General features: G+C 44.0%; 1 protein-coding gene across 1 annotated transcript in view; it reads right to left on the bottom strand.

Moving 5' to 3' along the window:
• Positions 1–1165: 1165 nt before the first annotated feature.
• Positions 1166–21622, bottom strand: part of Atxn10 (ataxin 10) — a 134312-nt gene continuing 113855 nt past the window's right edge. Inside the window, exons 11-12 of the mRNA XM_020184612.2 lie at positions 2151–2338; positions 1166–1480 (exon numbers count right to left, since the gene is read on the bottom strand). Of these exons, the coding sequence (XP_020040201.1) occupies positions 1478–1480; positions 2151–2338 (191 nt within the window). The 3' untranslated portion in view covers positions 1166–1477. The remainder of the gene's footprint in view (positions 1481–2150; positions 2339–21622) is intronic.

Raw genomic sequence — 21622 nt, 5'->3', positions numbered from 1 at the left:
AGGCTCCCTTTTATTTGTGTTTGTTATTATATGGTGCACACTGACATGTTTGTGTGATTCCACTGGTGTGCACACACCCATTGAGAGGAAGAAAGAAGGGCTAGTACAAACTCCTCAAAGGAGAAAGGGACTCCCACTGTTCCCCTTCTGGCCAAGCCTCTGTGGAGAGAATGCGATTTTAACTCTTTGTGCCCCATAAGGGAATGACTTCTTTGTGTATTTTAAACTTTGCAATAGCTTCTTTACAGATAAAACATCACAGATCAACAGGAAAAAATGTTATTCACAGATCTCAAAACTGACATTTCTTTAGCTGTGGAGAGCACAAATCAGGCGACACACAGCAAAGCTGTTACATTCTCAACATACCTGAGCTGTTTCCACCAGGCAATCTTATTAAGTACGGCCGCAAAGAAACTCAGAAGCACTTTATTTTGGAACAATAACTATTTTTGTAAAGCTTTTGTTTGGGTCTTTACTGGTTTTACTGTGAAAGATTCAACCTGAATGTGTGACATCTCGGGATATTTCAGTCTAGAACGTAGTTATTTAAGAGGGTAATGTGTGTAAGCATTCGCCACACACTCTCAACAGGGTCTGTGATTTTATTAGTGATCCGAGTGCTCTCTTAAGGCAGTTCTGCCTTTGATACAAGTATATAGAGGTAGCTACATTATCAATGAACTCTTGTTCCCCAACCATTCCAGTCAAGGCCATGGCAAAGGTGAGAGGTGTCTTTATGAGACTGGTGCTTTTAAAATACAAGGTACTGTAATTTACTTAAAGCCCCTTTAATACCATGGCTTTGCACAACTGAGCAGACCAGGTCCTTGCCCTTACACAGAAAGGGTGGAATTCAGATTGCAGCACAATCTGGGGTAAGGAGAGTTACGCACCCACATGTCCTCCTGCCCATTTTCAGTCCATGCTATATTCCAAAGGACAGGGCTAGGTGAGAACATGGGAGGGTTCTCAAATGAATTAACTGGAAATGAGCCTTGTCAATGTTCTGTAAAGGAGAGACGGTGAGATGAGATTACTGGAATTAACCACAATGAGAAACTACTTCAAGTGCCTGCCAGAGTTCAGAAATCCCAATGGGAAAAGGAGAACCCAAGGAATGAGGCTCACTTGCTGTAAGAAGGGACCCAAAGAATCCAAGCACTTGTCCTTCCGTGCCCTCACAGAGCCGATTTATTACCTGCTGCCACAGTCAGCACAAAGCATGTCACTGAGATGCACACTCTATTCAGGGAGACAAAGGTGAACCAGACAGTTACACTCAATCAACAAAAGGGAAACTCAGGTACTTTCACTTGTGGCTTACACATGGAGCTTGATTACCTAAAACACCAGAGATTCTCGAATCTGTACTTCTACATCTTCAAACACTTGCCATTTCAAGCATACTGCACTGCAGAGATGCAAACCCACGAAACAGATTCTGAAAATTCAGATGTCTGGATGGAGAGGCCGTTCACTGAGAGGAAAATAGAAAACAAAATCAGATACAAGTCTACTTATGACCATTATCAGATGAAGGAAGAACAAATGCAGAGCTCTGGAGAATGATTTCAGGTAACTGGGAAACCTCAAACAGCATACGCAGTATCATACAAGCAGTTTTCTTTTTTTTTTTTTTTTGGTGGGACTGAGTTTGAACTCAGGGCTTCATACCTGCAAGGCTGCTTGAGCCATGTCTCCAGTCCATTTTGGTCTGGTTGTTTTGGAGATAGGGGGTCTCGTGAACTATTTGCCTGGGCTGGCCTCAAACCATGATCCTCCCATCTCAACCTCCCAAGTAGCTAGCATTGGAGGCATGAGCCACTGTCACCTGGCTTTTTTCTGCAGTTTTAACTGCAGAGAACATTTGTCATCTTATAAAAAACAAAAACCTAATTTCAGTCAGGAACTCATTTTTAGACCATGCATAAAATTTGAAGGTTTTTTTTTTTTTAAATTTCTCCCCAGCATGAGTTAAAGTTTTAAGTTGAGGAAAGCGCAGTATAAAGCCTGAACAGGAAGCTGTCTGGGGCTCTGTTGGGCTGTTTGGTACCCAGGTGAGAAGAACCCTGTTGTGCCAAGGTCATGGGGACATGGGGCCAGCTTTCTGGGGTTAAACAGAGGCCAGTTCTCATGAGGGCACTTACCAGTGGGGGGCTGTCACTAGTGGACTTCAGAATCAGCTTTTCCCCCCTCTTTTCAACCTCAAAACCCATTTTCTTCAGTAGGGATGCATCTGCCAGCCCCTGGTCCTCCATCTTTGCGATCAAATCTTGGTTTCGGCTGTTGTCTTCAGTGAGGTTTCGGACAGCATACACCACCCACTGTGTCAGAACTGGAGCCAGAGTGAAGGAATCTGACGGCACTTTCCTGATTTGTGAGTGTGAGGGCAAAGAGTGGAGGAGCTCCAGAACACTGCAAATCCATTGACAAGTGTTTCTGGAGAACGGATTCAATGAATATGCAGCCAAAAGCAGAAAAAAAATTAAAAAGATATAATCACAAACATACACTGGATATCTAGCACAGATGATGCTCAGCAACTGGCACCCAGAGCAGCTCAGCCAGTGCTGACAGTGAGTGAGCAGGGAAGCAGTCTCAGAGCAGCCACACTGAGGTTCATGAGCACAACAGTACAGAGGAACACGCGCACTTGCTTGCTCTTGTTCTCCCTCTCCCTCCCTCCCTCCTTCCCTCTCTCTCTATCAGTAGCTATGTGGAGTAACTAGGGAAAGGACAAGAGGAGTCCTACCAAGGCCCATCAGAATCAGACAGGAAACTTGTCCTGCTTAAAGTAAGGCCAGTTATCAGTAAGAATTGTTTCCTAGGAGTCACCATGGAATTTCCCTCGTTCAGTATTTCAGAGACAAAGCCTGAGGCCTACGAAGGACTTGCTGGGTTTGGTTTGAATACTCGTGCCCTGAAAAGCCTGTGACCCTTGCTGCCTCCCTGTACCTAGGCCCTTGATCACAAAGTCCTGTTCAGTGTCCTGCACATCACAGACTGTGAAGATTAAGGCTGCAGAACTGCATTATTTATGAGAAATGTGACTTAGTTACTAGGAGCTGTGTAACCCTCAAGAAAGCATTAAAATGTTACTATACATCATCCTACAAAGGATCATGTGAAAAAGCTACCGGGACTAGTCTTCAGTGGCTGGAACAAACACTTTCTCCAAAGAATAAGGTCTCCTTGTGCATGACCAGATATGGAGGCATCAAGAAAAGGCCTACCTGGGCACTACCAGCTCACACCTAGCTACTTGGGAGTCTGAGACTGGGGAGGATCGTGGCTTGAGGTCAGCCTAGTCAAATAGTTTGCCAGACCCCCATCTCCAAATTAACCAGAGCAAAATGGACTGAAGTGTGGCTCAAGCAGTGGAGTGCCTGATTTGCAAGCATTAAGCCCTGAGTTCAAACCCCAGTCCCACCAAAACAAACAAACAAAAAGAAACAAGTCCTTTCCCCACCAGATACACCACTCAGGCATTTCTAAAGCCTGAGCCTGTTTGTATCCCCCAAAGGTATCATTCTCTATAGCTAAAGAACCAGGCTTCTGACTGCCCTACCCAATGGTTCTGAAACCTTTCTACTTTCCCTACCCTGAACTGAGAAGCCAAAGAAGGTATCAGCAGCCCTAACACTGGTGGCTCTTTTTTGAAGTATTTGGGGAAAAAAACATGAATCAAATCAAACTATTTTCTCTCTAGTTCAATAATTTCACAGAAAATAGCAAACACTGAACTTTTCTACCGCAAATAATTGAAATCCTGAAAACAGAGGAGTGGAATGTTCAGGAGTTGTTTTGTGTTTTTTTTTTTTAGTATTGGGAATTAATTCAGAGCCTTGTATATTTTACCACTAGAGGCATACCCTCAGTCCTTTTACTTTTTGTTTGCTTTCAGATAGCGTTTCACACCATCTTTGCCCAGGCTGGCCTCAAACCATGTTCTTACCTCTGCCTTGCAAGTAGCTGGGATTACAGACATGCACCACTACACCCAGCTTCTGTGGGGTTTAAAAATGCTATGTTGTCCTAATCTCAGTGCCTGCAACTCACTCTGAGCTGGTTCTTAATCCTGCCAAGTTCTCCAATTGCCGTACTCAGCTCTGTGCCTGACCACAGCATTCCCTTTGGCTGGCCTCACCAGCTCCTCAAGACAGAGCTGGACTAGTATGTTTATGGGCTTTGGGGCCTGGACACAGAGCCTGGTGCAAACAGAAGACCCAGCCAGCGACTTGTTGGTCTTTGAAGGTTTACTGCCAGAACTCCTGTGATTATCAGTGACTGAGATGTTCCAGATGGCACCCGTTAGAGGTTGATGCCACACTCAGCAATCACTCTGATGCAGAAGGCTTCCATGTGGCCATGTGTCTGTCATTCACCATGAGGCCCAACTCCTTTGTAAGGCTGTTTCACTTCTGGAGACTGAATCCATATACATAGTCAAACGCACAAGGCCTAAATTTAAATTTCTCCCTCTGTTCCACAATCACTGAAGCTCCACTTGGTGCTAGTATAGAAAACAAAAATAATTCCAGGTGTCAGACACTTCCCATAATTGTTTGTTGCATCTACTTTCATATCCAGGACAATACTATCATTACACAAACTCATTTCTCACTTTTTATAGAAAAAGGGGAAGCAGTGACTATGAGAGGTCTGAAGGAGCCAATATTTGAGGAGTAGATGCAGACAAGAGAACAAGAAAAACTGAGAGGGGGTTCATGGTACAACTCTCCAGTTGTAAACGACAGAGGCAAAATGTTTTCTCATTTCTGAAAGTTCTTGGTTATTCCTTGAGATTCTCATGATTGCACTAGAGTTTCTGGAATGGAGGGCTGGCTGGTTAAAGTAATCAAAGGAACCCCATGCAACATCGCTGCCAGCTGCAAATGCAGTCTCTGGAGAAGGCGTCTCCCAGAGCTGCAAGTTATCAAATTATCTCCACTACTGGGTAAGCCAGTGCCTTCCCTCCATCCAATCCAGTTGCCCTTTGACACTCAGGCTGCAGCAACATCTCACTGCTGGGCTCACCTGTCTCCCACACCCAGGCCTGTCCTGGCCAAGCTTCCCCTCCCTGCTTTCTTTCTTGCAAGGCAGGCCCAGTCTGCAGGGTTCCACTGAGAGCTTCCCTCCCCCTGGAAGCCTCCCTCAGAGGCCTAGCTGCTCCAACCCTGGCTGGAGCTGCCGCACCAGCCTGACATAGGTTTCCAAAGCATTCTCCCAATGAGCTGTTCTCTTCTCCTCGCAGGGCACTTACCTGTGTCTCTGAGCACTCCTCCAGGGCAAGAGCCACACCTCATTCACTTCCGTATCCTCGGCACTCAGTCTAGTCTAGTCCCTGGCACAAAGTGCCAAGTTCAATACCTATCTACTGAAATTATGTAAACTATGATTCCATGTTTGTATTTCTGTCTGCCCTAATGACTACGAGCTTCTCAGAACAAGACTGGCGTTTTGTAAAGGCAACATGCCTCCATGCGGTCAAACACCTGTACATGCTCTCCAGTCACACATGGGTGGGACTACGGTGGCCCTACAGGGACCCACATGGGTGGTGCTCTGCCCTTGTGTCTGGGTGGTTTTCTGAGTCAGAGATTTGCAAGACTGAGATTACAGGAAAGTAAACCAATGTAAATGCAACCCAGGCAAGGAAGGTGGACTGAGTAGACAGACCATGACAACAAAACACCAGAATTCCCGTGTTTGGGGGATGGAAAGGTGATTTTAATCACATTTGTCCCAAGGTAGAGTGAGGAACTTTCTTACCACATTGTGAAAAAATGATGAACATGGTATTTTATTATCAATTCACCCCTGAGGTGCTTGGTAGCTAATTTCCGTGTAAAGAACTGACATGATGCTTGCAGTGTGTATAAAGGAAGAGGAACTCAGAGTGGGGCTGCAGGTGTCCACAAGCAAGGGTGCTGCAAGCAGCTGAGCCATCAAGAAACTGCTCCAGGGCAAAACGCAACAGAACCAACAACCTAGGAGAAGCCTTGAAGCCCAAGCAGAAAAGGCATTCTTGCCTCTTTTACATGGAAGTGAGAGCAGCAGAGGGGCTGGGAGAAGTGTGGTCATAAGACTGTGACAAGCCAACACCTCAAAATCCAGAAATATAGTAACAACTGAAAACCTCAGTGGTTGTCATTTAAACAAATATTTAACATTCTTTCAGGGTATTGGTGACACTCTTTTTTCCTAAGGACGACTTAATGAAGTTAAGAGTTCCAGGCAGATAGGAAGAGGCCCCCACTCTCTCCAAGAGAGCACCAAAAGCTGGGGATGGGGGGGTGGCATCCATCCACCATGCAAGGTCCTCCAGCTTGTTTCATTTCCAACAAGATTTGGGCTGTACTGTCCAGGATTTTAGACTTAGTAAATATAATTTTTTTGTGTGGTACAGGGATGTGAACTCAGGGTCTACACTTAAGCCACTCCACCAGCCCACTTTTTTGTGATGGGTTTTTTTGATAGGGTTTCACGAATTATTTGCCTGGGCTGGCTTCGAACTGCAGCCTCCTGATCTCTGCCTCCTGAGTAGCTAGGATTATTGTTGCTAGCCACTGGCGCCCAGCACAAATCTAAATTTTTTTTTATAGTTGTTCCTTACAAACCCACATGGGTTTATTTTTATTAGGTGTTCAGGCTCTATTTTTTTTTAACTTGTTTGTTTTTTGAAACAAGGTCTTGCCAGGTAGCCCAGGCTGGACTTAAACTTGTGAACTTCCTGTCTCAGCCTCTGAGTGCTCACATTTAAATTAATTCTTAAACTGACACATAAAACATAAACTTTTGTACATATATTTCAATACACAGGTACACTGTGTAAGGTTTAAATCAGGGCAAATGCACCCATTTCCTCCTACACTCATGGTTTCTGTGTGCTGAAAACATTCACAACCACTCCCCCCACCCCCTTTGAAACACATGGTACGCCATCATTATGGCCAGGCACCTGCTGGGCAAAGCACCTGAACTTCTCACTCCCATCTATAACTTAGTACCCAGTGATCAAAACAAGAAAAGTACCCTTCCACAAAATGTGAGCTGAAACGAGAAACACCATAAAATACAGCCCTAAGACCGGCTGGTCCTCAGCCCTGGGTCATGAATATGCATGGGCTCCTTGTTAGGCTGTGTGAAAGGCTGGAGCCTGGACAGCCAGTGCAGACCTAGACAGTCTTGAGTGTCACAAGGGAGATTAAAGCAAGTCCCAGTTAATATTCACATTGCCCTCTTGTTCTCTCTAAAAGACAGGGAGCAAGAAAGAGTGGGGGAGAAAATTAAACATCTTCTAAAGTCTCTAATCCTACCAACACTTGAAGAGCTTTATTGTGTGCTTGGCTTCTCCAAGAGAGGGCTTCTAATGTTTCCATGGCTACTACAAATAGAAGGCCAGAGCCTGTTGGTTGTGAAGCTGCCTTGAAAGAGCCTGCAATCAGCACTGGAGTGAGGATTCAGACCGGGCTGCCACTCTTCAGCAGGCACTCTGGTGTCATGACCCGGGTCACAGGGACCACAGTGGTAGCAAGTACTGTGTCACTATGCCAGAAAGGGGAGGGGAGGAGCCGTGAACACTCATGCAGGGTATTGGAGTTCAGAAGCCCATGAACCTGTGGCCTTATACCAGTACCAATGAAGTGACAGAGTAGCAGGGCAGAAAATGAAGGAAAAACTTCACTACCATCCTGAAAATGAGCAGATTTATGCGCGAACCCAATTTTAAAGTACAAGTAAGAGAGTTAAAACATTAAGAGTTGGAATTATCTGATGAGAGAGACTCTATCTAACCACAGCTATCAAAACCACCAGTATGTAAAGACTACCAGAGCAAAGCCCAGAACTGTGTACAGAAGGCTGCTGAGACAGGTGTAGCAAGCACTGATTAGAAACTAAAACGCCTTGCAGGGCCAATATGGTTTCTATGTTTTGACGGTTGGAGAAAACAAAGAACAATACTAATTTATGACAAATGGAAATTACTGGAAATTCAAATTTCTGTGTCCACAGATAAAAGTTTTGCTTGCACACAGCCAGGCTCATCAAGTGTATATCATGTGTGGCTGCTCTCAAACACTGAGACCACAGCTGAATAGTGAACACAGTGGGGAGGGAGAAGCAAAGGCCATTACAATGCAGCCTTCAGAAAGGTTTGCTGACCTCTGGTCTAGAACACAGAAGGCATCAATAGATACTGTTGAATGAATAAGGCCGGGTATGGTGGCACACGCCTGAAATGCTAGCTACCTGTGAGGCAGAACAGGGAAGAGTGCAAGTTTGAAGCCAGACCCAGCAAAGTTAGAGGGACCCTATTTCAAAAAACAAAAGGACATGAATGTAAAGGGGCCATGTTTGGGGAAGAGGGAACCAGTGGGAGAGGGGAAGGGGCAAGGAGAGGGTGATGGAGGGGTGAATATGGTTGAAGAACATTATATGTATGTATGAAAATAGCACAACTAAAAACTGTTAAAAAAAAGGGGGAGCAATTAAAGTATAATAGAGGGAGTGAATTTGATCAAAGTATAGAATATGCATGTACAGAAATACCACAATGGAACTCCTTTGTAAAATTAACATACACAAATAAAAATGATTTAGAAAACTCAGAAGTGTTACAGGTATAGTTCAAGTGGTAGAGTGCTTGCCTAGTAAGCTGGAGACTATGGGTTCAATTCCTAGTACCATAAAATAAATAAATGAACTACTAAAAGCACTGGGATGAAAAAAACCCCACATTATATATTTTGGTGGAACTGGGATTGAACTTGGGGCTTTGTTCTTGCAAAGCTGGCGCTCTATCACTTCAGCCATACCTCCAGCCCATTTTGCTCTGGTTATTGTGGAGATGGGGTCTCACACACTAGTTTCCCAGGCTGGCCTCAAATCATGAGCCTCTCAATCTCAACCTCCGAAAAAACTAGGATTACAGGTGTGAGCCACAGGTGCCCAGCAAAACCTACATTATTTAAATGAAAACAATTTAAATACGTTGAAAGGTTTTCACTCACGTTTCAGGATACGTGTGCATCTAGGTACTTGTGTATCTGTAAAATAACTGGATGTATGATATGATACATATTTGAGTTTTGCTTCCAGGACGTATGTTTCAAACTTCGTTTTGACAGAAAAGCTATGAAGGCAAGGGACTCATGCTGCATGACTGTCCAGAAGTACTACCTGGAGAGCAGAAAGCACAGTGGTCTTGGAAAACTGGATGGTCAATACTAGGCCAGCCTACTTCACTAGGCTTCATGAACCACGTAATTATCTGCCATACTACAGAAAATGAGGATGAATGATAAAATACCTGTATCCTATCTGATGTTAATCTATGGCAAAACCTAGGCATTTTTAAGAACACAAACAAGTAGTTCAGTTTCAAAGTTGTTCTGAAGATGTTTCCTATTACTAAAAACCAATTTTGCAGATTTTCATTATCTACAGATGAAAAGCTCATCACCTCCCTTCCTGCTGAAGGGGCGACCCCAGCCACAAAGGGCAGGGACAGGTCCAATCCTTCAACCCCCACCCTGCCCTCTAAGCCAGGAGTCAGAGTGACTCCCAAGTGCTGCTAGGGACTGGGATTCATGGGCTCTTGCAAAGGTGGACAGGAAGGGCTCACAGCTGGAGGCTGTCAGGGGCCCAGGGGGTCCTGACAGGTGGAGGAGACTGGAAAACAATGTACTCTTCTACTGAGTTGCAGACTTCTCTGCACCGGACAAAGTACTGCCAGGAGGTGCTTGCATTGCTTTCACTGTAAGGAGCACTTTATCTTCAGCCTTCATCTATAATCTTTTTGTTCTCACACACACTTATGTCACTCAGCTCAACTACACACTTCTCATTCAAAAAACTAAACAGGAGGCCTTTTTGGGGCAGACCCTACACAGGACTCATTGCACAGGGCTGGAACCATGTGTGCAATAATCACTGCAAACCACCCATTTTGGCTCCCTCTTCTTGCTCCAAATTGATGGTCTATCCAGTATCTAATTTCCCTTTGAATTTTGTATGTTAATACGAGGAAACATCTGTGCTTTCAGTGCATCAGTGAGCAATGCATGTGCTATTCCATGGTCTGTACACTGCTTGCTGTACCTTAGAACATCTAACAAATCAAAGCTGAAGGCACATGTCTGCATCCAACTCACCAATCAACGGCTAACTGCCAGCACTGAAAGTGGTGAAAGAAAACATGAACAGAAGAGGGTGGGGAAACAAATAACTGCTGGATTATTTGTAAGTTATAGGTCACAATATGAGGAATATGGAATAATACTTGTGTTTAAGATACACTACAAGAAGGAGTTTCAGTATTTATTGAAGGAAAGCAACACATGAGAACCACTGCCTCTTTAAAAGGTGCTTTTCTGGCCTTTGGACACTGGGAGATGGGGACATTACAGAAGTGGTGTAAAGGCCCAGGGGAACACTTTAGAGCTTTGACCTATTACTGTCACTAGAGGACTTGCTTCTCTGCACAATCCAAAATGACACTTGAAAAAGGAAAACCACGTTTACTGTCCTCGGTATGCACAACTTACTTTGCCTACAGTGACCATTTAAGGGTGAAGTTAGATACTCCCCATTTCATGGGCCTCTTCTCAGAAGCCCAAACAACTCATCACCTAATGAAAGATGAAAGCTACTGCTTCCTGGGTAGCATCTTGTGGCAGGGTGGAGAACCTCGCCACCACTGCTCTCAGTCTGGACCTGGCTTGGTTCCATGCTCTCTGTCCTTCAATCGCAGATGCACACCACCCAGCATCCAAGATGAGAAAAAGAACATACCACGGGCCCATCCAGCTGGCAGTGAAGTCATGGGAAGACGACATTCTCTTGCTCTGCCAGACATAGTCATCACACGCACTACCCACTCCAAACACTTCTGTGGCCAGCGAAGGCTGTGTTTGCAGGTACCTCGAATTTGCGGGGTTTTGGTGGTGAAGGATCCTATGGCACTGAAACTAATTTTGTATATTACATGTTCTGGAATCATTTTGCCGGCCACTTGAAAGCAGAGCGTGGTTGAAGCAGGCACAGTCTGGCATCCCTATCGCACTACAGGTTTCAGGATCAGAAACAACCAATACCACTTCTAACTCAAACCACACCAAAGGGTTTTGGGGCCACAAGTGGTTCCATTTGTATTTGGGGCAGCACTCCAATGTCATTTCTAGACTCCAAGAGGGCATGCATAAGAGTCCCCAGTACATGTGCCCAATTCAGGGCACACAAGTAACATTTAGTCTGCTTGGGATGTTCGTCTCTGGGCCTCTGATTACTCTGTGGTACTGTGTACTTCCTCTGCCTCCTTCTGGAAAGTACATCCTCCTCACCTGCCAGGCCTCCTGTCTCATCTGTGCTATAGCTCTTGGCACATATAGTAGTACGCCTGCAGAGGAGTGGCTCCCCCAGTTCCTCTGTCACATCTGGGCTGTGAGATGTTAATGAATGCATGCAGACACTCAGCAGTGTACACAATTCCCTTCATGTTTGTTGCAGAAGACAGTAAGCTTACAGAGAAAACTGTGCCCAACAACTCCAGTCATACCCAGGTCCCTACCAGCAAAACAATGGCTGAGAGCTTCACTGCCCCAAAAGGAGGAACTGGAGAATGGAAACCAGGAGACACAGTGGAAAACCTGAAAAAGTGCAAGGCCCTCCTGCCAGGTGGGGAGGATGTCCATGAAGTGCCTAGTACTCTTTGAAAACAAGGAGTCATAAACAGGCTGGCTCAACCAAATCTCTCTTCAGAGCACATTGCCACATTCAGTACAAGCAAAAGTTTGTAAGAGGAATTAAATTGTGTCTCTCATATACATCAAGTCTGAAAATGGGACTCAGTATACCTACATAAAGTAATAGGAAAACTAGTACCAACAGCAGTGGCCACTACCCTGAGAACACAGTATGTATCACTGGCTGTTCTAAGCACTTGCAGAAAGTATCCAATCCTCACAAGGCCCCTTTGTTTGTCCTCATCCTACTAATGAGAAAACCAAGACACAAGGGAGCTAAATAATTTGTCCAGTGTCCTGCAATGGGAAGTAGTGGGGTCACGGTCTGGACGAAGGTGGTCTGGCTCTAGGACTGCCTCCTAGCCATGAAGTCACACTGATTTCAAGCACCTGCCTGGCCCATGTGGGAGGCAGGGCAGTAAGTCCTTCCTCCTGCCATTCTGGCAACAAGCTTCTAAGCTGGGTCTAAAAGCCAAGGAAAGGAACGGCACGATGTATGATACTTCAAACAGGTTTCCTCCACTCCGAAGAACCATACAGGATATAAAATAAACTTGCAGATACCAGTTAGAGCAAATATCTTTGCAAAATACCTTTGGAACTAGCTAACAGACTAATAGTTCAAAATGAAATGAAAATTTAAAGTAGAAAAAGTAATCCATCTAAATTACAGGAGATTAGTGTTGGTCTAGCACATATGACATTTTAGAATTAATAAAGTATAGCCAAGGGTCAAAAAACAGTCCTGAGCTTCTGGTGGATTGCAGGGCTGACAAGACTCAACAGGCAACAAAGAGGCAGGGAGCTCTAGTACTGGCACCATTGTCTTTGACCATGGAGCTAGTCTTCTTGGGTGGTCTGGTCTATGGGGTCACCATGGCCATGTCGCCTTACTACTTTCCCTGTCCCTTCCCCTCCCAGCAACCCCAGGAAGTCAGCAGTCCCAAATGGTGTGGGCTTGTGCATTTGAACAGGCATAGACACACAGGTAAGAGACTTTGTGCCATCTGTGCCTACTTCTGTTAACAGGAAGTGACTAGAAAGTAACATGCAATCTGGCTGATTCTTTCCACATGAAGACCTATAATCCTAGTTTATCCTCATCAGGGGAGGAACACTGCTCTATGTATGTGTGTGGATATACATATGCAAGTAACTCCAACACTAACTGGAAATAAAAACCAGTAAAACTTTCAAAGGCAAGTTGGTCATGTTGGTGACACTAAATTCTAAGCTCTACTATAACACATCTTTTAAAATTTACTAAATTACTAGATATTTTGCTTTTGGGGGAAAAAAATCCACCCAATTTTAGAAATGTAGTATTTCTAAATTCATGTTTTTTCGTCTTTTCTACAAACAATATGCCTTTCATCTTTATACTAAAGTTAGAACAGGGATTAAGATACCAGCAAACACTTACACTGCTGATCACACAGAACTTTTCAGAACTTGATCATGATCTAGTCATCCACGTGAAGACTTTATGCTCAAGGCTGGGAACATGATAAATGGTGGTCAAAGTCCTCCCCATGCCATCACACTCTAGTGCATCAAGGCAAGAGTAAGATGTGGAGTGAGGCAGGGCTGGGCCAATTCCAGTTCTGCCATTTTACAAGCAGTTTGACACTAAGCAACTTCACTAAGGCCGCTTCTCCACTTGGAAGCCTGGGCAAGTCCATCAGGATCACAAGAGGATGTGTCAGGGATCCTGCCTGAGACCTAAAGCACAGGTCTAGCTCTAGCACAGGCCTAGGACAAAGGTTTCTCCATCATAAAATGAGGGGGATGCAAAATGATCTCACATATCCAATGATACAGACCCTGGGGATAGAAAGGTGAGGTTCAAAGTGCACTGCCACTCCCACTGCTAGCCACTTAAGTGGCCTTTGTCAGCTATAAAGCCATTTGCCTTGGCATTCACTTCTATGAGGATTTTCCTTTAAAAAAAAAAAAAGATTTCATAGGACAGTCATGAAGATTAAGTGAGATCACAAAATGCTTGGTATAAAAAAGGAAAGTAAGTGTCACTGATTATTGAAGTATTTATTAGGAACCAATTCTGCACAGGTGCCCGCCCAACAAGTGCTTGAGATAAAAGTTCAAGAAATGGCTGCAACTTACTTTCCTTCCAAATTGTGGTAAAATACACGTAGAATCTGTTATTTTCGCCATCTCTAAATGCACAGTTCAGTGACATTAGGCCCAGTCCTAATGTTACGCATCTTCTACCATCGCCCATCTACCTCACTCTTTTGATCCTGTAAGACTGGAACTCTAAATACACCGAATAGCAACTATCTCTTTTCCCTACACCCCAGGATAAACACCAATTCCACTTTTTGTCCCCATGATTTTGACCACCTCTCCCATAAAAAGGCAGAGACAATACCTTTTGGTGACCGACTTCAGTTAGTTTAATGCCAAAATCTGTTTTTCAGACTAATATTCCACCACATACATGGACCACATTTTGCTTATCCACTTGTACTTTGATGGATACCTGGGTTTTGGTTTTGTTTTTTTTCTTTGTGGCAGTTCTGAGGCTTAAACTCATGGCCTCGCACTTACTAGGCAGGCAGTCTGCACCTGAGCCACTCCACTGCCTCCGTGTTTTTAGCCACTCTGAATGTTGTGACTGTGAACATGGGTATCCCTTCAACTCTTCTGAAGACACACCAGGAAGGTAACTAGCTGGATCCTACAGTGATGCTCCTTGTAGCCTGTGAGGGGCTGCCATGCTGGTTTCCACAGTCACTATACATTTACTCTCATCAACTCAGCCTGAAGTGTAAGCTTAAGATCTTCTCAGGTCTTTTCTGAGGTTGTGCCTTTCCCTGGAGACCTATAGCCACTCTTTAATTTTCCCTGAATATGTAGATATTTCGAATGCCCTAGTCTTTAACACCTGATTCCCCAAATGGGAAAATGAGAAGAAATAAGGAGTCAAGAGCACTGGCCCTTTTAATTCTTTACTCAGTCAGAGAGAGGACTTCCAACAATGGAGAAAGTGCAGTAACCAAGGCCTCTACCTGTTCATCTGTACTTCTGTGACCAAAAGCTGAATAATCAGATCCCAGAGCCCAAATATTTGGAGGACAGGGTCCTTTTTGCCCACACCACTTTGCTCCGACAAGCTGTATGCAAGTTGCTCCAGGAACACATGCACAGCTGTGTGCCAGACACAGAGATGGCAGATGGAAAGCTGCTGAAAAGGCCCCAAGTTAACCAGACTTTCCCATCCAAGCCTTCTGTGAAATCTGCAAGCCTTCCACAGAGCACAAAGCCCAGAGCCCCAGTGATACACGAGACACCAGTAAGACGGTGAGAAGGAGCCGAGGGGATCTGGCTGTGTTCACTTCTTGACCTGATGCTGATTACTTATCTGCAAAGTGTACACATGTATTGGTTCCACTTTTCTGTATACATATTATCTTTCAAAATAAATACAAGTAGGTTTTTTTTTTTTTAAGTTAGGATAATGACCAGACTGGGACTTTGCCAAAGCAGTTCATAGTTTTCATCAAGTAGATAGCACTTAGCAGTACTGTTTCCTGGACTTAAAATTCTAATTTTGTAAGTTCCGCCATCTCAGTGATTCACCAATTTCAATCAGATGCAGAGCGATTCCCAGCGCAAGTCTGTGACTGTGTGGTCTTTTTCTGTATCAGAACCCTAGAAGGAGTAGGAGGTTGGGACATTTCTAGTCATTTTCTTCTTGAAAATCCAGACTTCCTAGCACTCCCCAATTATGCCCAGAGCAAACACCAGAACAAGAGCTTTGTCAGTGCCTTGCAATGCTTGAGAGAAACACAACAGAAGTTCTTTTATTCTGGAAAATGTTTTAATTTCTTATAGGCTTTTCCTACCTTTCACCGTGAAGTGCCAATTTCTATTTGAATCTGACAAATTTATGATTCCATGAGCTTCTGTGAGAATATAGTATCAGGCCATTTTCCAAAATGGAAGGCAGTATTTGCCTTGTAAAAGTAAGGTTTGTCATACATGCTATGTAAAAAAAAAACTAAGTGCAGGGCTGGGGCCTACTTGTGGAAGTGTGACCCACTTCCCTATTTTTGCATAACCTGGCTTCTATCTACCATGAGGCTCTTTCACAGCGCAGGGCCTGCTTTTGCTGTGTTCAGTTAACCCTGAGGAAAAGCTCTGTTCACTTGCCATGTAGCCTTTCCTGGCAGCTCCCAAAACACAACTGCTACTGTTGGATGGAGTAGGACAATCTTTTAGCATAGGCCAGGGCTCACAAGCCACAGTGACAATGCCAGCTGCTCTGGGTCAAAAGTCTTCCATCTCTACCTCACAGAATGGACAGAATTGAAAAGGTGAGCACATTCAAAAATCAGGTTTTTACATTTTCTGTATTTTTTAGTTAACATCCAATGAAGGAATGTGATCCACAAAACCACAGGAATAAGAAAGCCAGAGGCACCCTTCTCCCTCTGGCCACTACATTCTATGAAGCAGTCACCTCCAGGCAGAGAAGCATTAACTCCATCAGTGTGCGGGTTATTTGTCAGAAGATACAAGCATGAAAAATGTGCTGACCATGGCTGGTCTCTCACCAGACAAGGCTTTCTTCCAAGCATTCTGGATGGTAAGTGGGGTTTAATGACCTGTTTCTCCATCTAGATTGTGACTAGGGGTTGGATCTCCCTTAACTCAGTGGCCCAAAGGCTTAGACATGGCTTCTTTTGTTTGGTCACAAGGAATTAAGGAGTGTCTGCTTATTAAGTTTCAGAAGACAATATAGAATCCTTCACAGGATCAAACACACCCAATAGACTTCCTTTTTTTTTTTCTAATGTGTTGGTTCCTGTATTGGTTGCTAAGAATGATGGTCTGAAAATAGAATAGCCAAGGAGTTACTATTTAGCAGCTGTGCATGGCTGTGGTACACCAATGTTTTGATCAGACCCCTCTCCTACTACTAAATTTGACTACGGTCATTTTAGGAAAAAGTCCTAATGACTAGTCAGGGTTACCTGGTACATGTTTCTCTATGCCAGACTTCAGCTACCCAATCTCAAGTGCCTTACAAAACATATATTGCGTGTGGCCATGGTACATAACTATGGCAATAAAAAAGTTACTTATTAGTGCTATTTTAAAGAAAGGAAGCTAAGGCAAAAGAAACAACTGGCAAATTATTAACTTTGTAAGGAAACAAGTACACCTCAACAGTAATAATAATGCTGCCTATCATGTGCAGACCACGTGCCAGCATTGATGCAGCAGCTCAGCTGCAGGCAAATCGTCATCCTTGGGACAGCTGTGATTATGGCTGCTCAGGTGACTAAAATGGAATGAAGTACATCGGTGATAAGGCTTGGTAAAGCCATTTGGGGCAGAGGTGTGAAATAATTATCAAGCTCTAAAAGGGTTTCCTTGTGACTGGTAAGCACTGTGTTCAATATGATTTCAAAAGGAGTTGAAAATACTGTGCAGACATGCTCCTGGGAACCAGAGTGCAGTCGATAAAGCAGCAGCTGAAGGGAGCCATCACGCATGTACACTTAGGCTTGTTTCTTTCTGGTCTAATCTTGTACGTCAGATATAACATACAAAGTTAAGAATTACAAAACTTTCTCCTGTACTATCATGGTACTAGTATAAAGAAGCTAGGAGAAGTGCAAGAAGACTACTCTGTAAAAGTACCAAGTAAACGATTTTGAAAAACTAGCTAATTTCTTATAGTTTCTAAATTAAAAATGCTTTCTTAGGCTAATAAACTTGTAAGTGCTCCAGAAGACAACTTAGGTGAGGATTTCTGAAATGTTTTCCTAAAATTCAGAACATGCAATTTTAAGAAATAAAAGCAAGCTGGCAACACCATATCAAATCAATCCACATCAGTTACCTCACTGAGATGCAAGTAGCAGATCCTTCAGAATATGAATCAAGGCAACAAATTTTGCATAGTTTTGTTTCTGTTTCAAATGAGTTATACTCAGTGACACTTAACACTGACCATTGAGAAAACTTAAACAAAAACAAGTGTCATCTCAAAGCCAAGCAGCTGAGAAGACAGGAAGTCCAAGGAAGTACATGCCAATCTCAAGTGACTTCTTTTGTAAGGGCAGTTTTGTCCTGGTTGGGCTGGTGAGGGCGAGAGAAGTAGCCACCTACACACCAAGTGTGTGCATGACACAGGGCAGACGAACCTGAGGAATCTTGTTCAGGGAAAACAGCAGCCTCTCGTGCACTTCCGCTCCCAGACATGTTCCTGGGAACCAGAGTGCAGCCAAGAAAAGTGAGCAGAGCAGACTTGGCAAGACAAGGGCCAAGAATTGTCATGCACAGGACTGCAGGTCCTGAGGCAAAGAGGAGGAACATAGTAACCGTGCCTCTCCATGGAATTGTTATGGCCATGTACATGTAGAAGCCTTCCAAGCAAGGCCAGGCTGCACACCTGACATTAGAGAGATTCAAGAAACTGAGGGCCACAGACAGAAAGCTAGGTAGACTTAAGCAGGATGAGCTGAACTTGGAACACTAATAGCACTGTCTCATTGTAAACAATGTGACAACTTATTTGTCAAAACACCTGAGGAAGGCAAGGCCTGCAAGCTAGCATATCCAACTTCTCTGGTTTTCTGTCCCATGTGCTGTTGCTAGAACACCAGGAAATCTGTACACAGGTCTCCTACACTTTCTCTCTGCATGGGTCCATTTATGTGGCAGCCTCCTGTAGCTGGGCAAAGAGGGCCTGAGAGCAGTTTACGGTTTGAGCAGTCAGTCTTGGGCCTGGCGCCTACTCACTTCCCTTCCCACAGGAAGCCTCCAGTACTAACCTCCCCACTCCAACCCTACAATCACCTTGGGTGGACACTCATTTGCTTTTGATGGACAGAAAAGTCTGGATTACATGTTATCTCCAATCACAGCAGGTGAAAGAGAATTTTCAGGTTTAAAAATAAAACTAAGGGCCAGGCACAGTGGCTCATGCCTATAATCCCAGCTATTCAGGAGGTGGAGGTGGAGATGGGGAAGATCCCAGTTCAAGTCCAGCCCAGGCAAAAAGTTAGCACGACCCCATCTCAAAACAAAAAGTTGAATACTGTGGCCCACACTTGGATACCCAGTCACATGGGAGGCACAGGGATCAGGGGATCAGGATTGTGGTCTAAGGCAAGCACTGGACAAAAATACAACAAAAGCAAAAACGGCTGGAGGCATAACTCAGGTGGCAGACACCTGGCCTAGCAACATGAGGCAGAATTCAAAATCTAGTACCCCTAAAACAACAATGAAAAACTAGTTCAAACCTCAGTACCATCCCAAGACAAACAAATAGCCCAGCTAAACCCATGAAAGCAACAGCAAAAAGTTTAGGGGTTTAAAGTAAAACAGAGCTATTCGGTTTTCTGGCTTTTAATTAATGTCAGTTCAACAACTGAACAAAGGGTCAGATGCTTAATACAGAAAACACCAGAAGGGTCCCCTCCCCAGAGGAGAGACTGACGTCAGCAGAAAGATTTCCTAGCCCTTTTCTGGGCACCATGTGCAAACAGGAAAGTGAGGGCTGAAAGCACAAAGGCAGGCAAGAAGTTTCATTCACAGTGGACACAGAACATACACCTCCCTGAAGTGCACATCTGTTTACATCCTTTGTAAGCCACATCAAACCTGGCTACTGGAGCCATCCTGAAGTGTGTAAGCCACTGCCTTCAACAGTCTCCTAGTGGCACTGTTTGGCTGGTGGCATAAGCTGGTTTGCCTCTGAAGAGCTCAGAATGGACAACAGATTTTGTGTGTGCGCAACTAGGATTTGAACTCAGAGCCTTTGATCTATCACTCAGGCTATGCCTCCAGTCCTTTTTGCTTTAGTTGTTTTTGAAATAAGGTCTCAGGTTTCTGTCTGGACTTGCCATGTACCTGGGATGATAGGCATGTACCAACACACCCAGCATTATTGTTTGAGATGGGGATGGGGTCAAACATTGATCCTCCCGATCTCCATCTCCCAAATAGCTGGGATTACAGACCTGAACCACTGTGCCCAGTCAAAAGTATTTCTATGTTTATTCTAAAATTCCTGCATTCCCTAAGACGTGCGCTACTATGATTCTGTTTTTCCAAAGCTGGGGTCCAAAATACATGGGACTTAAGATCAAACTGAGGCACTAGCTCAGTGAGGTGATTCTGGAACAGCTCTATGAAGAAGGCATATACAACTCAGGTACTGGCCTTGACTGTCGTCTCAGATCAGAATAGGGCAGAAATTTTATCGAATGGTTACCATGTGCTAGGTACTAAGCAGGATTAATTCAAGATGGTATGTGACACAGCTACACACTCACCTGTTCCTCTAGAAAGCACACTTGAAAGAAACACAGAAGGCAACCTGAGAAAGGCCGCAACCCACCTGAGCTGAAGAGTTTGGACCAGCTACTTAACTTTCTGACCTTTAGTTTCCTCATTTATAAAAGGGAACAGTTATTCCAATAAAGAAGGTAATACATATAAAGGATCTGGCATACAGAAAGCACTCGATGGTGCCAGAATGCCCACACTAAAACACACACCTTGATGAGTTTTTTCATATGTATACATCCATCTATCCAACCCCAGAAGGCCCTGTGTGCCCCTTCCCCTAACATTATTCATGTCTCAAGTAACCATATTCTTCTGCCTTCTATTACCATAGATTCATTTTGCATGTTTTGGAAACTCATGTAAGCAGAGTCATAAAGTATCTGAGATTTGAGCATATGGCCTCTTTTGCTCAATATTATGCTAGTGAGATCCACTGATCTCCTGCACATAGCATTCTTCCATACTGCAGCATAGTATTCCACAGCACAAACAAGCTACAATTTATTTATCTAACCCACTACTGAAAAGCAGCTGGACTATTTGAACCTCAGGCCTCTAAAGAATAATGCTATGAAGACTCTTGCCCACATGCTCTAGTAGACCTTGGAGACGCTTCCTTTGGAGATAGGCCTGGGAGTGCACCTCTGGCTCACAGACAGGGCGTATTTAGTGTTAGCAGATACTGCCAAAGTGTAGTCCAATTTACATCCCAGCAGCAATGTATTAAAGCTCAGACTGCCACTTGCCCTGCCAGCACACGGTACTGCCAGTGCCTTCAGCATCCATTGGGGGTGCAGTAGGGTGTTTGTGGCTCCTTAGTAGAGATAAAATATGCATTTTTCACAATGACTAACGAACTGAGTTCATTCCACATACTTGCTGGCCATTTGGATCTCCTCTTTTGTGAAATGTCATGCAAGTCTTTTGTTCATTTTTTAAAACCGAATTGTTTCTTTCCTTTGTTGTTTTGCAGGGTCCTTGACATGGTACAGATGAGTTCTCTGTTGGATATATGTAATGCAAATTATCTTTTCAGTCTTTCTTTTACAATGGTTAGTGCTCTCCAGTTAGGAATTTTGTATCTTATGTCTCTGTCCACCCTGAGATAATGACCATATTCTCCTGTGATTCCTCTTGAATTAACATTTCTGAATAGTGTTAGGTACAGGTCACAGGTCAGCTCTCAGCACTGGGGACACGGAATTAGTGCAGCACCACTAATAGGAGAAACCCTCATCTCCTTTTTCAACTGGGAGGGGTTTGCTGTGTGTTCAAGAATCTGCTTCCCACTGTCCATTCTGTTCTCAGGTGTTACTACAGCAATTTCACCACTGACTCACAATGCAATGTGAAAATCTACCTTTCTCCTAAGGATTAACAGCTATAATAGGATATTTGCACAAGAACGGCTATTTGCTAAGAACTATGGGGGGTGCTTTACAAACATGGTGGTATTTCACCATCACAATAGCCCTGAGGGGTTAGATCATTTGACAGAAAAGAGATGAATGCCAACAGAGATTAAGCAAGGTGGCTAT

The sequence above is a fragment of the Castor canadensis genome, chromosome 8, assembly GCF_047511655.1.
Source record: "Castor canadensis chromosome 8, mCasCan1.hap1v2, whole genome shotgun sequence".
Lineage (NCBI taxonomy): Eukaryota > Metazoa > Chordata > Mammalia > Rodentia > Castoridae > Castor > Castor canadensis.
Note: the sequence above shows the minus strand (reverse complement) of the source record. Positions and strands in the feature narration are given on the sequence as shown.